Source organism: Stegostoma tigrinum, chromosome 26 (genome assembly GCF_030684315.1).
Source record: "Stegostoma tigrinum isolate sSteTig4 chromosome 26, sSteTig4.hap1, whole genome shotgun sequence".
NCBI lineage: Eukaryota > Metazoa > Chordata > Chondrichthyes > Orectolobiformes > Stegostomatidae > Stegostoma > Stegostoma tigrinum.
This window is the reverse complement of record NC_081379.1, coordinates 21,759,847-21,777,486: the sequence shown is the minus strand read 5'-3', so window position 1 is coordinate 21,777,486 and position 17,640 is coordinate 21,759,847. Positions and strand designations below refer to the sequence as shown.

At 38.5% G+C, this 17,640-nt stretch overlaps 1 protein-coding gene across 3 annotated transcripts in view; it reads left to right on the top strand.

Annotated features, from left to right (window-relative positions):
• Window positions 1-17,640, top strand: part of LOC125464364 (ABC transporter B family member 1-like) — a 152,136-nt gene that overhangs the window by 1,996 nt on the left and 132,500 nt on the right. For all 3 annotated transcript variants that reach the window (XM_048556692.2, XM_059655015.1, XM_059655016.1), the window contains exons 2-6: window positions 2,678-2,835; window positions 4,924-5,204; window positions 6,984-7,066; window positions 8,720-8,825; window positions 12,306-12,417. In XM_048556692.2, coding sequence (XP_048412649.1) covers window positions 2,724-2,835; window positions 4,924-5,204; window positions 6,984-7,066; window positions 8,720-8,825; window positions 12,306-12,417 — 694 coding nt within the window. In that variant the 5' untranslated portion in view covers window positions 2,678-2,723. The remainder of the gene's footprint in view (window positions 1-2,677; window positions 2,836-4,923; window positions 5,205-6,983; window positions 7,067-8,719; window positions 8,826-12,305; window positions 12,418-17,640) is intronic.

The following is a 17,640-nucleotide window of genomic DNA, read 5'->3' as shown; positions in this document are numbered from 1 at the left end:
CACATCCTCTCCCTCTACCACCAATGCTCAGCAGCAGCAATGTGTACTATCTACAAGATTCCCTGTAGAAGTTTGCCATAGATCCTCAGACAACACCTTCGAAACCCATGACCTCTGCTATCTTGAACAAAAGGAAGTAGATTCATGGGAACCCCTGCCTCCAAGTTTTCCTCCAACCCATTTACCATCCTGCCTTGAAAATATATTGCTGTTCTGTCACTGTAGCTGGGTCAAAACCCTAGAATTATAGGCCTAAAGGCTTTGTGAGTCAATCCACAGAAGGTGGACTGCAGCAGTTCAAGAAGGCAGCTCACCACCTCGAGGGAAGTAGGGGTGAGCAATAAATGCTGGCTGTCCAACGATGCCCACATCCCACGAATGAATAAAAAAACCTCCAATAAAGATGAAGCATGGGAACAAAAAATTTAGTGAACTGTGGATATTAAGAGATATAAATTTAAAAAGGAAATGAAGTGAACAAAAAGGATGGGGTGAAAGAAAAATAGCAAGTAAAATTAGGAAAATTCTGAGTTATTTTACAAGTGCGTTAAGGGTTAAACAATGATGAGGGCAAGTGTAGGGCCCTTTAAAGACCACAATGGTAATTTGTGCATGGAGCCAGAGGATGTAGGTAGCGTTCTAAATGAGTACTTCCGTGTCAGCGTTCGCTTGTGATGGGGGCAACACGGGTGTAGAAATCAAAGAAAAAGACTGTGGTGTACTTAAAGAAATTAGCCTACATTGAGAGGAGGTACCTAATGGTCTGGCAGCTCCAGGGACTGATGTAACATAAGGTGCTGCTTGGCCTGCTGTGTTCATCCAGTTCCACACTTTGTTATATCCCAAGCTGTTGAGTGAAGCAAGGGAGGAAATTACAGGGTCACTGGCAATAATTTTCAATCAATCTGGCCAGAGGAGAGGTGGTATTGTTATTCAGGAAGGGTGCAAGGGATAAACCAGGAGAATAAAGTCTAGTCGGTATAATGTTAGTGGTGGGAAACTAACGGAAGAAATACTGAGGGACAGAATTAATCTGCACTTGGAGGGATGGGAATTAACCGAGAACGGTCAGCATGGTTTTGTTGTCTTCAACTTCATTGAACTTTTGAAGATGTAGTCAGGTATATAGATGAGGGCAATGCATTCAATGTAGTCTGCTTGGACTTCAAGGCTTTCAATAAGGTAGAGAGAGACTATGGGAGACTAATAGTGAATCTAAAAGAAATTTGGCTAATTCAATCTAGAATTGGCTGAGTAGCAGGAAGCGGAGGGTGATGGTTGAGGGAATTTTTATGATTGGAAGCCTGTGTCCACTGAGGTTCTGCAGTGGATCCTTGTTGGGAACTTTACTTGTGATATATTTAAACAATTTAGAATTGAAAGTAGGGGGTTGATCAGTACTTTCAGGGATATAGGAAATCTTTTGGGAAGTAAATGAAGAGGACAGTGTTAGATTACAAGAGGATACGGATGGGCTGTTCAGATGGGCTGATTGGTACAAACGGAATTCAATCCAAGTAGATGTGAGATGGGCACTTGGGCAGGACAAATGAGGCAAGGGAATTCATGATGGATAGGAGGGCCCTGAAAAATACCAAGGATTCGAGGGACCTTGGCATGCAAGTGCACTGGTCTATCAAGGTTGAGAAAGTGGTTAAGAAGGCATATGGGATACTTGGCTTATTATCTGCATTTCAGAGCAGGGAGGTTATGCTGGAACCAAGTGAAAAGTTGGTTGGACCACAGTTAAAGAATTATGTACAGTTTTGGAATTCATCTCATCGTAGGGATGTGATTTCATTGACTTTGGTGCAGAGGAGATTTACCAGAATATTGCCTGGCCTGGAGGGTCTATTATGAGAGATGGAATGGACTGGAACTATTTTCCTTGGTGGAGAGGAGAGTGAGGTGGTCATATTTGAAATGTATGAAATTGAGAGGCATAGACAGAGGAGACCGGAAGAAATGTTTCCCCTTGCTGGAGGGATCAATGACCGGGGCTTAGATTTAAGGAGAGGGGGAGAAAGTTTTAAAAGGGATATGTGGGAAATTTTGTTTCACTTAGAGTGTGGTGGAAATCTGGAATCACTGCCTGTGAGGGTGGTTGAGGCAGAAACCCTCAATGATGATAAGTATTTAGACGTATACTTGCGATGCTAAGGCATACAGGCTACAGGCCAAGTCCTGGAAATAGGACTGGAATAGTTATTTAATATAGTTTATATTTGTCTAGCATCGATTCAATGGGCCAGTGGTCTGAAGGGCCTTTTAAAACTGTATTTTACACCTCCACAACTCATTGTCTATGAATCAATGGGACCAATCTTGCAGATATATTATTTTTAAGTTTCTTTTTGGTATTATACTAAGCAAATAAATCTATAACAAAAAGTGCTGTGCCCCTTCAAATTGTATAGTCTCAGCATAATCATTCTGTTGTCGTGTTGTTCGAATTTTGTGATAAACGTGTATCATACCTATGGCAAAAACAGCAAAATTTGCCAGAATCAATATCGCTGAACTCAATGGAGGTTAATAATTCTTAGTTTTGGTCTTTTTATTGTCGCTGAAGTGTAATGGGTGTTGTTTTATTTGTGTACACCGAAAATATGATTTTATTTCAAAATTGGGAAATATTATATTCAAATTAGTGCATCATATTCTCTCATTGTTTTAGGCTGCTCTGAATATTTCACCTTGAAGAATAAGAGATTGGAAAAAGAATGGCACAAGACAGTATTTATTATTACAGACTGCCAGCAGTTAGATTCATCCCTCTTGTTAATGTTATTCTGTTCGTGGATGGAATATCTACAATTATACTTTGGATTTTAGGTAATGTAGCTGTCTTTGTCTTTGTAATTAACAGTATGAAGTAATTAATTTCAGGATCAATTTTCCAATGTTCCAACTGACCCAATGCACATTTAGTGTTGTGTTATGAATAAGTAACATTTGTATATTTTTAACTGTATGCTACAAAATTTTGCAAAAAAATTGACTCCTCATGAAAAATGTAGTATTTTCAAGTGTTTTGCTGTTTTGCTTTATTGTTTGAGTAAGTTGGTAAGGAATTTAACCTTCTGTAAAAAAACTTTGATTATAATTAAATTAACTAAAGTTTCAAAGTGGTCGTAAGTTTCTTGGGATTTTGAGATATTCCTTGTTAGGGTGAGAAAAATCTATGGATACTAAACAATTAAAATTGATGGCTTCACCAGCTGTCAAAGACAAGATCCTTTCTGAGCTTGTGGGGATGATAAACCAATACAGCTATTGATCGTGCCTGATTAATACGGTTGGATTTGATGTCTTGTGTTCTTACTTACTCATAGTACCACCTAGCGCAGAGCAGGAGAGCATTGATTTCAACAAGTGTTTGACGATACTGATTTTGCTGATATTTGATCCTGAAATGAACTTTAAACCTCAGAGGTGCCATCATGTAGCCTTTATCCACCTCTGTGACAATTTGATTTTTGACTTTTCTTTTGCTATTGAAACCCTCATTTGTGACGATGTTACCTGTGGGAGTGACTATCGCATTTTGCTCCTGGTTGGTCTTCCACATTCTACCCTCTGCAAATGTGAAGTTATTCAAAACTTTGCTGTATCTGAACTCACAATAAGTGCCCTTCTGCTATTACTTTTATGCTTGTAGACCTGTGCTGTTTCATGGTCAAGTAAGATATTTCATTTTAAAATTCTGATCCTTGTTTTCATGTCTCCATTGCCTTGCCCCTCTCTCCCTCTATAACCTCTTCCAGCTTCGCAATTCTCCAGAATGTATTGTTGATTCATGGGATGTAGGCATCCTTGGCGAGGCCAGCATTTTTTTCTAATCCCTACTTTGCACTCCTTCATTCCGGCCTCTTGTGGAATCCCAATTTTAATTTCTCAGTCATTGATGACCTAACCTTCAATTGCCTAGGTTCCAAGCTCTGCAATACCCTCCTTGCACTTCCCTGCGCCTTGACCTCATTTTCCCCCTTTAAAACACTCGTTAAAATCTACCTTTTTGATCAAGATTTTGGTCACCTGATGTAATATTTGCTTTTGTGGCTGTTTTATATTTAATTTTATGACACACCTGTGAAGTGGTTAGGATATTTCATTACATTGGAGATGCCATATAACATAGGTTGCTGTTGCTTTTACCCTTCCCCCAGAATGTAACATTTGAACATTTCCCATTTGAGTTTTCAGTATGGTTCTGTAACAGTAAGGTTATTGAAATCTTTGCTGTTTACAGTAAGATGAGTATTAAACCTGAAATGGCAAAGATGAGCTATATACAAGTCTCCTTTACATGCTTAATGATGACAGCTCACATGGTGATTAGCCACTTGGGCACTGAGATTGAGGACAGTGTCTCTAGTGGAACCTTGGCACAGCACAAGATGGCAAAAGAGGAGAAAATTATGCGGGAAAGGGAAATTGAGAAGCTTCATGACTGTTTTTAAGTGACAAAAGTTGTGAATGTGAGAAGTTGTTAGTTCACCTGGAAAATGTGCCATAATTTTAATGGAGAAAAGTCACACATACCAGATGTCTTGCCCAAAATGTAACACTTTTGTGTTAAAACTAATTTACTTTTTGAATGTTCCTTTTAGCAAAAATGGGAAATGTTTTTCATTAGGCTTAAGTATAAAACTGAGGGGGTTAAAACAGCTGTTATTAATTTTAGGTAATGTTCAGGAATGCTAACAGTACATTAGTACAACTCGAGTTTCACGAGAACCTGAGCAGACAGATGTAAAAGTTACAGCTGTGATTTATATTTGAAAAGAAGAGATGCCTTATTTTTTTATTAGAATTTGTGTTGTTTTAACTATTTGTTGTTTTCGTGGCATTGGCTTCAGTTCATTTCTCTACACGTTATTTTGTTACTTTTTTTTATTAATTAAAGTTCTTGTTTTGTAGGTGGTCGATCTCACTACTTGGAAAATGATGTACTTAAGTGGTGCTTTTGGCGATCAACCTTTGACCTTGCAGTATTTTGCACAATGAAAACCTGCATTCTTATTGTTATTTTCCTGACAATGGAGTCCATTGCCCTTAAGCAGATTGATGATCTTAATAATTCTAACCTTAAAAGGAAAAGAGAGCTGTTGCACCTGATTAGCTTTTTAATCTCTGGACTCTGGGTTGCATATACTGTGGCCAAAGGAATTACAATTCTGATAACGCAGAGTTATAATGAGGTAAGTATTCCTTGTTTATTAATGTTAATTTGTTAAATTTTGTCTGATTGCAACTGCTGGGTGCAGGTTCAAAGTTCATTGTTTAACTGCTTGACATACAGTGCTGTGTATTTTAGGCAATTGTGAGCAAGAACACGTTAATTGATGAATGAAAGAAAATGTAAGAATGAAAAGTCACTCTTTGTTCCACTTACTGAAGAGATTCCATATCAGATTTGAATGTCAGAATCTCCACAGATTCTGCCAGGTCTACTGAGCTTCTTCAGCATTTTCTGTTATTATCCCAATAGCTTCCATGGTGAAGAAGGAATTGACCCAGCTCCCCATCCATGCATTTTTAAAAAATCAGCATCGATTTGAATGGTTGTCACTTTTTTGCCCATAAATTATAAGGTGTAAAATAAAATGAAACATTTGTCATATTGGTAATTTGCTTGATCTTAACAATGTATAGATTTTAAGTGCACCTTACATGTGTTCAACAGAAGTAAAATACTTCTCATCATTTCAACTAAAAGCCCAGAAGTTCCTTCGTTCTTTTTTTCATTTAATGGATAACGTACACAGGGTCTGCAGTTTCCCTGCAGCAATTCGTGGATTAAAACTCAATATTATTGTAGTTTGAAAAATCTTTCCAGTATTAATCTCCTTTGACAAACCAACATAAAATCCTCTGGGGAGAGAGGGGGAGGCGGACTGAAGATGGATAGAGGAGAGTATAGGTGGGGAGGGCACACAGGTCAAGCAGGCAGGATGAGGTTGGTAGGTGGGAAATGGAGGTGCGGCTTGAGGTGGAAGGAGGGGATAGGTGGGTGGAAGAACAGGTTAGGGAGGCAGGGACGAGCTGGGCTGGTTTTGGGAAGCAGTGTGTGAGGGGGAGATTTTGAAGCTTGTGAAGTCCACATTGAACCCGCCAAGCTCATCCCCTCACCCCCCCCCCCCACCCCACTGCATCACAAAATCAGCCCAGCTTGACCCGCCTCCCTAACCTGTTCTTCCTCTCACCTCGCACCTCCATTTCCCACCTGACAACCTCATCCCGCCTCCTTGACCTGTCCGTCCTCCCCGAACTGACTTATCCCCATCCCCACCTATACTCTCCTCTCCACCTATCTTCTCCTCTATCCATCGTCGGTCCGCCTCCCCCTCTCTCCCTATTTATTTCAGAACCCTCTCCCCAGCCCCCTCTCTGCTGAAGGGTCTAGGCCCGAAACGGTTTTGTGCTCCTGAGATGCTGCCTGGCCTGCTGTGTTCATCCAGCTACACACTTTGTTATCTTGGATTCTCCAGCATCTGAAATTCCCATTATCTCTGATAACATTTTCTGGCTAAGGAATGTTTGACTTGGGCTTCTTGTATGTATTAATTTAAATATTTCACACTGTGAAATCTGTTCATTTAAGCAACGCAACAAGGGGCTTGTAATATAGAAGAGTCAGATTCAGGTTAGTAGGTTCTTTGCTTCATGCAGTCCCTTGATTAAAGGATCATGTGCTTCGAGAGCCTACTTTTTTCTTACTAGAGCATTCATCTAGAAATCCCAGCATCATTGTATATTTTCTTCCTGCAAAAAATTGATTTGTTTGCCAAGATAAAAATGATAGGCTGTGTTCTCCACTCTCTCTGTATAGTTCTATCACTGTTACCAGGCAAAACGTTATTGTGCTTTAAATAAATCATGGTTACCACTGTTTCTGGATGAAGTTTAAATACACTTAATTGTCTGTCTGTGATTACTTAAACCTGATTTGTATAACAAACTTTCTTTTCCATTGACAGATGCACCTAACTTTCAAGATTGTTTGTATTTCTACCCTGGTCTTCAGCCTGATTGAGTTCCCCTTTTGTATTTTTTGCAACAGGTAATGGATTGTTGTTTAGTCAAATTACACTGAGTTAAAAATGAGCAACAATGAAGGAGAAAGTATGCATAGATTGAAATTTGACTACACTAATGGCAATGATATTGTTGATAACCCTTTTTAAGCATGTTTTCAATAATTCCATGTTATTAAAGTCTATTTTGTTATCTGTTGCAACATTTACCAGTTCAATTTTTCACTCAATAATTTGAGCACTTTGGCATCGTCAGAATACATGCTAAGTTTCGCAATTGTTTAATGGCAGTAAAAACAAGCAAAGTGATCAAAAGAAACTAGTGTTATTATTTGTTCCTAATGTCTCCACATGCTGACAAGGCTGTCGCTAATTTTCTATTCCTAATTGCATTTGAGAATATTGAGAAAACAGAACAGAGTCAACCAGGTTACTGTGGGCCACGTAAAGCTCAGACCAGGTAGATTTCCTTCCCTAAACAGCACTGCTAAACTGGTTAAATTTGTAAAAGCAGTTCAGCAGTTTCATGGTCACTACCTTTGACACTTTGTCTGTTCCAGTCATGCTTAAAATAACTTAAGCAGTTAATTAACATAGTGTAATTATTTGTAACACTAACAGCGTTGATGAGTGCAATGCTGTTGACGCACTTGTATAAAGACCATAAGAGCTTATCATAGTTTCATTATTTGTGTGGTCTAAAAATGGGAGGGTGGGGTGGAGAAAGAAGACTTCATGAGATTTTAGCATAGAATCATGGAGCACAGAAACAGACCCTTTGGTCCAACTCGTCTGAGTTTTTACCAGACTAAACTAATCCCACTTGCCTGTGTTTGGTCTGTATCCCTCTCAATCCTTCACATTCACATGGATACATGTATTTTAAATGTTGCAATTATGCCTGTATCTGCTCCTTTGGCAGTTAATTCCACTTCCTGAGTGAAAACGTTGCCCCTCAGCAGTTTTAAGTATCCTGTTTACTTAAGCATGGCTATGAGTTGTGTAAAATGGTGCTTCGCCCTGGAACAGTGGGAGCAAAAGCAGACACCATGGAGACAACGGTTCCCAAATTAAAGGGGAATAATTTTGTTGACAGTAGCATTTTAACTGGCTCCTGACCAAGTCATAATGCTTGTGTGTGGCTGTTGTAGCCTGCAGAGAGAGAGAGAATCAAAAAATCTAGTTTCTCTCTTCCAAGGAAATAACAGAAAGTCTCCAGTAACGGCTGTATTGCACTCATCATTCTCTACAAATCCCCTGTCGAAGGATACTGAAACGCTTTCAAAGACAAGTGGAAGAATAAATTCTCAACCAGTCAATAAAAGAGAGCGTCAGGGTGTAAACAATCTTGTGTCAACAGCAAAGAATTAAAAGGATTTGGAAGGAACCAAAAGAAACGACTCTTAAGCTCTTATGGTCCAGATTAGCACTATTAAACTGTGTATTTCCCCGATTCCTCTTCGTATTTCCACCCTTAGTATCTATCTTATTTGTCTTTGTGTCGAAGGAGAGAAATTAGGAAGAATTAGAGTTTAACTTGTAGAGTTACAAGTTAACAATGCATATTTCCTAATTGCGATTGATTTAAAGCTGTTTGTGACTTTAGTATTAATATTTAGGTGTTGTTACAGTCCCTTCGTATTGCTGGCGCATTACAAGATTAATACTTCCTGCCTCAGGTTTCTAAGAAGACTTCAGATCTTTCGTATTGTACACAGCATTGAAGAAGAGAGGGAGAAAAAAAATAAAGCTGATCTTAAGCGTCTCTTTTCTTTGGCTAAAGATGTGAGTATTATTTATGTTAATGTATTATCAATGACAATTTCACAAATAAGGACTGGAATTTATTCAAGGTTATATATCTGATATGTATTCCTAATTCTTATCTGCGGTACAGGGGATTCTGCTATCATGCAATAGTTACATCCCTGTGGAATGTTGATTTAGCAAAAATCATGCTATAGAAATAAGAGCCTACAGGAAAAGTGGGGTTGGGGCAGACCCACCAAAAAAAAGCTCAAAGATCACTCAAAAGTCTAACACAAAGGACAGCACAGTTTGAATAAATGTTTGTTTAATTTCTGTTAATGAAATAAAAGTAAACTTAACACCTATCTTGAAAAAAAATGTAAATATGACTTGATGAGGGCAGAGGTTTTGAAGTTGGCCTGTTGTTAATGCAGGAGCTGAGGGTCATCATCATCGTCTCCTTCAGGTATGGTTGATGTTGCACGGTTACGGCAAAAAAAAATTCATCCAAAAGTGGATGGCTGTCATTCATTATCTTCTGTTTTTTTCGGGGTTGGCTTAAAAAAGACATCCAGTGTCTGCTGTTTTTCCCTTTTTCCTTCTTCCATAAAGAAGCTGTTCATAGGGTGCCAAATAAGATTTTATTCCACAAACTGCCACCCTTCTGTATTCTGCATGGTAATCATTGTCCTCTGAAAGCTGAAACTGCTTCTCAATTTCCTTCAGGGTGGAAGACAAAACAGAAATGGAAAGCCCTTGTCATGCTGCATCCTCTACTTCAAATTCATGCCCAGCTTTCACTTTCCCCCTCTGTGGGACAAGTTGTTATAGATCAGCTGCAGGGAGGTGGGACTCGAGCAGCTTTTCAACATCCTCACTCTCCACTTCTTCGAATCCAGCTTGCTTTGCAAGATCAACGCAATTGTCTTTGATTCTTGGGGGCTCCTGTGACAAATCAAAGGTTTTCAAATCTTGAAAAAAATCTGGGAGAAGCTTCCACCAAACTGCTTGCAAGCTATCCTTACTGACATCACTCCAGGCCTCGACCATAATGTCAATTCCATTCTTGATGTCAAAGTTCTTCCAAAAACTGAAGAACACTGTCCTAATCCTCAGTGGCTGCAATCCGCCTCTTAAGTGTGTGCCTTAAATAATAAGCTTTGAAAATTGCTGTTGCACCCTAGTCCATGGGTTGACGGAGGGAGGTTGTGTTTGAGGGTAGAAACAACCTCTTGATGTTTTCAGAAAGCTCACCAATGGTGGGAGGATGGTTTGGTGCATTATCCAAGAAGAAGAGAATCTTGAAATCCATTTTTTTTTCCCTACAATACTTTCTAAAAACTACTTCCAAAACAACATTGTCACTAATGGAATCATGTTATAGTCAATACAAGTTCATGTTTTGGAAATAGCATTACCCTATTTTATCAGTCGCATTAAAGCCAATTTGCATTGGTGGAGCACATGTTAGAGGAGTCCTGCAGTTAAAAGATAATGCACTTCTATAGTTCTTGATTAGCAGACTTCAAGGAACTTCTAACTTCATCTTTTTTTCTAAGGAAAAAGTTCAGACTATATTTTAAGAGTGTGATTTGATAGGTATGACTTCTACACCAAATCATTTTTACTCTTGCTGTGTTCAGCATGCAGTGTTCCCCATGCATTAGGACTTTGTAAGATAGGCAATGTAAATCCTGATTTCTGAACAGTAATTATTCACTTGACTATAATAATTGTCCTTAAAATGTCAAGAGAACGAATTTCCTACGATTTGTCGGCTTTGACCAAAATAGAAGTCCCATAGAATATCCATGTAAGCAATGATTAAGTATTTTACCAGAGTTTCCATAGATCTTCTGTTGAAGATATGAGGAGAACCACAGCAAAAATTTACAGTTTACACTGTACCAGCCTTCAAACTTTCTTAGGTATATTACAGTAATTTCAAATGCCAGGTCCTCTGCTTCCACTTGTATTTATTTAATATACTACAGTTGAAATTCCAGCTATAAAAATAAACAAAATGATGTTACTTAATAGAATTCTGACTAAATATTGTGCAAAAATATAATTAACTACAGAAAATCAGGAATTGGCTATATGGATGCTCACGTTTGGTTTTTAATATCTACTTAAAATTGAATTTAATCAGCTAGAATTGAAGAACATTGCAGGGTGTAATTTTAGTTAAAACACACGTTTAAAATGGGCACAGTGCTAATCAGAAACGTGTGCAGAAAAGTGGATTGAGCATGTGATTTTTGGCAAATCAATGATTTTCATAATTTGACCTCGACTGTCAGTGCAAAACCAAACAACTGAAGGGTTGGTAATCAGAAGCCAGTTTTTGAACTGTGCCATATGTAACCTTCATGCGTCCATTCCACTGAAGGGGCAAAATCTTCCATTTTCCCTGGGTGTCTTGCATGCACACTGAAACGTAGTGAGATATGCCCCCGGACCTTCAGAGAAAGGCATGGTATATCATCTTCCAATCAGACTGTTTGGAAAGCACCCACGGGCCTTCATCTGAAATCAAGTTCCTAGAGTTGAAATAGTCACGGAGGAGGTCCTGAACATCAAGGGCTGCCGACCAATCATCAAGGGTCATTTCTTGCACTCAGTGGTACCGTGGAAGATGTGAACGCCAAATAGGCTTCCAGGATCACAAGGACCAAGGGTTAAGGTGTAAATGACTTGTGGGAGTGGAATATTCTGTGGTAGGGGCTTGTGGGCAGTGGGATTCTGTGGTGATAGAAGCAGGAACAGAGGTGACTTTCAGCAGAAATTGCCTTGTCCTGTCTCCATGCCCTGAATCTTGCGCACATTACAACTGATAGATGCACTACTCCTAACGAGCAGGTAGCCTGGACTAGTTAACCATTCTAGTGGGCCGGCCATTATTTAGTCCTGCCTGTGATTATTGCAGCTGAGATGGGAGCAGATCCTTAAGTGGTCCCCAATTAATGACTCAATGTCTTTAAATTAGTGGCAGGATAGGAAACTTGAGCATGGATCGTTTCACCCAGAACTTATTTCTTGTGGAGGCAGGAGAATGTCAGGATTTTGGTCCACTGTTACCTCCTGTAATTAAGTTGCTTTCATATGTCCAGGCCTGTGCCCCCTGGGCTGGGAGATTCTGCCCAAGGTACAGTGTGTGTAGACCGACTTATGACAAAATGTTTCAGGATAGCTCAGTGAATGAGAGAGGGCAGATACATCTTTTTCATGCCAATTCAAGTTTTAGCCAGCCAAATATCATGACTCCAATTTTGGCTGCCTTCAGATGTTCCCCTAAAATATTGGGGGCAATTTCGATCCTAAATGACTTGTTGCCCATTTAGAGCTTTCCATTACTAAATTACCTAAATAGTTCAACATTTTTTCTGTCTACAGCTCATGGCTACAGACAACTATCCACAATATTGGAAATCTTAAGTAAAATGTTGCTTTACGGGTAGAAATTGTCACATATACATCATATTGACATTTAAAATATTTTTTTCTATTCAATAGGAAATACTGATTTGTGTTGGTGGGATGCTGGCACTAGTTTTCTCCTGTCTTTCACAGATAGTGGCTCCATTTTTCTTTGGCAAGGTCATTGATATTGCTATGGAATCAATGGGTATGTGAATCATTTTCCTACTTAGTTAAACACTGCTGTCTTTATGGAAATAATTCTGGAATCTGCAATTAAGATAATTTAGTTAAATATAACATGAAGGACTCTGATAAAGATGTTGCTGATTTTTGAACAAGGCAAAATTGGAACAAAAATGTTACCGTGTTCCAGTGTTCCTGGAATAAAGTGTAACATACAATTTTATCCCACCAGGGGGTGCATTGATGCTGTTTTCAAAATGCATTAAACAACCAAATCATCTTGGAAATAATATTTGTGACAGGTTTGAATTCATTGTCAAACTGTGCCCTTGATCCAGGAACTGAAGCTACTGCTTTGTGTTTGAGCAATTCACATAATTGATCTATTTATAATTTGTAGTGATCTGAGGAATGAAACATGTTTGTGCTTTTACCAAAGTGGCTTGAGTACATAATGATATTTCCTGCCTTGAAGTGTCTAAGATTTTTTTTATATTTTGAACTCTGTGACTGAGGAGATTTGTACTAGTCTTTTGGTAGATTCTTTTGCAATTGAGCCTTGGAATTAATTTAAAAATAATTAGCTGACTACTTTTTCAATAATCAATTTCAACATCACTTAACTTTCAGAAGAAACAGGAATGTTGTGCTGTTATTTGAGTGATATGCTGTCAAAATCTCTCTGCTGCAAAGGCCCCCACTGTAATGCAGTTGTTTTTCCGGTTACCTGAAGCTAGGTCTATTAACTTTTTTAAGCTATTTTAAAATTCTTGTTATCTGAATTAGTGAGAAACTGCAATTGATGCTATCCCATTTGAAACTAAGCTCGTGAACTAACTGCGTAGGATTTAAACTGAGACTGAAATTTGTTTGAATTTTTTTGTTTCCCTAGTAACCTAAATTAAATAATTTGGATGACTTGAAAGTGACTGCCCATTATTCACCCCCCCCCGCCCCAAGTATATATGTATTTAAATCTATTTAAGTGAATTTATTCAATTTTGTTTGTTATTTTAGTTGGATAGCAACCAGCCTTATGCAATTGGAATTGGTTCGTGATTACAGTGAAAAACTGAACTAAAGAAATAGGAGTTTGTGGTGCCTTATGAAGATTGCAGTCTTCAACTTTCATTGTTTTAAATGCTTCCATCATTAATCCTTTTGCTCTTGCCCACATCAGCTCATAGATTAGTATTTTTGCATATCCTTGTCCACTTCTGAAAGCTTTTACTTGAGAAAAATGTAATGTCTAGAACTTGTAATTCCTGTCTTTGCCATACATGTCTTCTTTCAAATTCACTTGGTCCTTGTGTCATAGCAATTTAACTTTCAATCTTTTTATTTCCAAATCTCTTTAAAGCCTTGTCTAGCTCTTCTTGGATAACCTCCAGGTACCTTGACTGATTGATCATTTCTTATTACACCCAGTCTATCGTTATTTACTTGAGGCCTGTCCTCGCGACTCTTTGAAAATCACTGTTCCAGTCTGCCTTTAAAATATCTCCAAAAATGTCTCCAAGTGCTTACCCTGCCCTGGGCACCCTCCATTTTCTGCTCAGTGTTTACCTCTATCTCATGGAAACGCATATCTGTTGCAGTTGAAATCTTCGCAATAAGTAACAGTATCTGAGTCTAACAGTCTGTTCTGAGATGCTGCATTGAGGAGGAGATAAATTGCTTGAATACCTTTTTAAATGTCTATTTATCAGCATGCTATTTTTATTGAAATATTTATCTTTCCCTCTTGTTCTTGTTTGCTGTACCTATTTCTTTCTTTTGTGCCATTAATAAGATCTAAGGCATGACAAATTTTTGCTTTCACTTTAATTAGCATGCATTAAAATGTCACTTACTAAGTCTTCCCACCACTAGTGACCCATGTATCTGAAAATGCCAATTATTTTGATCCATTCCTACAATCAAACTAAAAGATAAAACCTTGACCAAGGTTAGCCTGGGGAAATGTTATGGGTGATTCACTAATGTATTAAAAGCTATGCAAAGACCTGCGCTTCCACCAAGTATTGTACTTCCTAGCATGCCTGTTTTGTCTTATTTTGGCTTTCCATTTCCCCTATTCATTTTAATTCTCCACAGTCTTGGCCTATCAAGACAGAGTGTTGATTCATATTTCTGAAACCTGTCAGGTCAGTCTTCCCAATAAAACGTAGTGCTGGAACTTCTAAGATTGGCCCTATTACTTGACATTGCCAGCCGCTCCACCTAATTATGATGCATGAACCCAGCTTTACGCCTTCATTTCAAAGCCAAGCACATCATAATGATTGAAGCTGCAGTCTTTATCTTAAAATATCATAGAAGTTCCTTCCTGTTAATAATTTTAATGCCTGGAGGGACTGGCAAAAGTAGTGCCTGTTGCAGGCGCAGCATCATTGAATGGTCAAGTTCTTTAGATGGGGAGATCATATAATCTTCTCAGTTATTGCTATGACATATTTTACCTACACTTCCCAATAGTCCTCCATGCATAAATTCATAATACAGCAAAGGAGGACTAGGGAGAGGGTTATGAGGAACAAAGAAATGGCAGAGAAGTTATACAGATATTTTGCACCAGTCTTTTTGTTGGAGGATACTTCAAACATCCTATTAATATTAAAAGATCCAGTTGTGGAATTAAGTACCACTGCCATCACTATCACTAGAGAGCTGGCAATACACAACCTAATTGGGCTAAAGGCAGCTAAGTCACCTAGGCCAGATGGCTACTCCAAAAGAAGTATCTATAGAGATAGTAGATACATTAGTTGTAATTTTCCAACAATTCTTGCATTCTGGAGAAGTATCAAGGATTGGGAAACAGTCAATGTGATACTCTTATTCAGAATGGAAGGGAGGCAAAAAACATTTAACTGTAGGCAGACTGGCCTATCATCTCTTGTTGCATGATTACAGGATTCAATTATTAAGCAAGTAACAGCAGAACATTTGGAAAAAGATAATCTAATCAAGCAGAATCAGCATGGCTTCATGAAAGGGAAGTTCTGTCTAATTGGTTTATTTGAATTTTTGGAGAAAGTCTCAGCCAGAGTGGAGCTAGTGAGTGTGTTGTATTTTGGACTTCCAGAAGGCATTTGGCAGAGGTAACTGCAAAAGGTTAAGTCATAAGATAAGAGTCCATGGTAGTGCTGAGGCATAGATAAAATTTGGCTAGTGGGTAGGAAAGAGTAGGGATAAAGGTCCTTTTTAGGGTGGGATCAGTGCTGGAACTACACTATGTACTAATGATTTGGAGAAAGGAAGTGAATGTACTGTCACCAAATTTTCAGATAACATAAGAGATGGAAAGGCAGGTTGCAAGGGGCATTCCAGCAGTTCTGCTGAGATGTTAATAAGTTAAGTAGCAAAAATTAGCAAATAGAGTATAATGTAAAAAAAAAGTTGTTAATTTTGGAAGACAGAGCAAAAGAACAGTATATTATTTAAAGAGGAAAAACTGCATAAATCTGCAACACAAAGAAATTTGGGATCTTGTACACAAAACACAGAATGCTAACACACAGGTGTAATAGGCAATCAGGAAGGCTAATGGAATGTTGGCTTTTTTATTCAAGGGAATTGGAGTATTATAGTAAAGAAGTCTTACTGCAGTTGTTCATTGGTGAGACCACATCTGGAGTACAGAGAGCAATTTAGTTTGTTCTCCTTATTTAAGAAAAGAGATTATTTCGTTGGAGGTAGTTCAGAGAATGTTCGCTAGGATGATCCCCAGTTTGAAAGGACAGTCTTACAAAGGTTAAATAGGTTGGACCTCCACTCACTGGAGTATAAAAGAATGAGAGGTGATCTCGTTGCAGCATGTCAGATTCTTAAGGGGCTTGACAATGTTAATGTTAAGAGGGCGTTTTCTCACATAGGACAGCCTAGGATCAAAAGGCATTGTCTCAGGATAAAGGCTGCCAATTTAAGACTTAGGTGAGATGCCTTTGCAACTTCTTGCCACAGAGGGCTGTGGGGGCAGATTCCTTAATATTTGAGGCTGAGGTAGGCTCTTGACCAATAAATGAAGGGTTATGGAGGAAGGGCAGGAAAGTGGACATAAGGAGTGTCAGATCAGCCATGATCCAGTTGAATGGTAGAACAGACTCAAGGGGCTGAATGGCCTACACTTGTTCCTATTTCTTGTAGTCTTTCACTCATCCCACATATGCCTAACGCATGGATCACTGTAGCCAAATCTCAATACCTTTTCATTATCCTCTGCTTGAGGAAACAGAAATAGCTCAAATGAACAGCATAATACTTAAAGCCATCAATTCACAAGTTTCATGCGTAACGAACATTCCTTTATCACTCAGCATAAGTCATGCTATTGTGACGAATGCTGATATACTTAAACAGTACTTTATAACATATTGAAACTTCCCAAGGTGGTTCACAGGAGTGTTATAATACAAATATGAAACAGCTACGTCAGGAAGTATCATATGTAATAATAAAAAGCTTGGGGAAAGAGATTGGCTTTAGGTATCTTAAAGAAGTACAAGGCAGAGGTGTGGAGAAGACATTCCAAGCTTGGAACTTAGACAACTGTGAAGGCAGAACTATCAATGGTTGAGTGACTAATATTGGGAATGAACAAGAGGCTAGAATAATATGAATGCAGGTCCATCAGAGAGTTGAGAGATTGGAGAAGATTATGGAGCTTGGGAGGAGGAACCCTATGGAGGGATTTGAACAAAAGTACAAGTTTTAAAATCAAAATGCTTTTCAATTTGAAGCCAGTGTAGTGGATGTTGGGGAGAAGGACTTGATGCCGGGGAAGACATGGGCAGCAGAGTTTGTAAGACGTAGATTATGAAGGATTCAGTGTATAAGACCAGCCAAGACTATGTTGGAATTGTCAAGGTAGAGAAATCAAAAGCATGAATGAGGAGTGCAACGACAGGTGAACTGAGACAAGGCAAAGTCTGTATATTTTCTTTCTGACATCAATAAATGGTTGGAAACTCATCTTAAGCTCGCTTGTAAGCATAGTAACCACAGAAAACTAAGAGCTCCAAATTTTGTTATCCTCATATAATCTAGAAGTTTCTGTGAAAGAACAGCAGTGTCCCACCAGAAATAATCAGGCATTATTAACAGCTTTGTCAAGTATTGCCTTATCACACCCACTTGCTCTGTAAGACACTATCTCAGCGATCAGTTGTTATGAATGCAAATTTTATAAGACTAAGATTAAGGTTTAAGTAATCTCTTCATTTCCTCATTTTAACTTTAAATA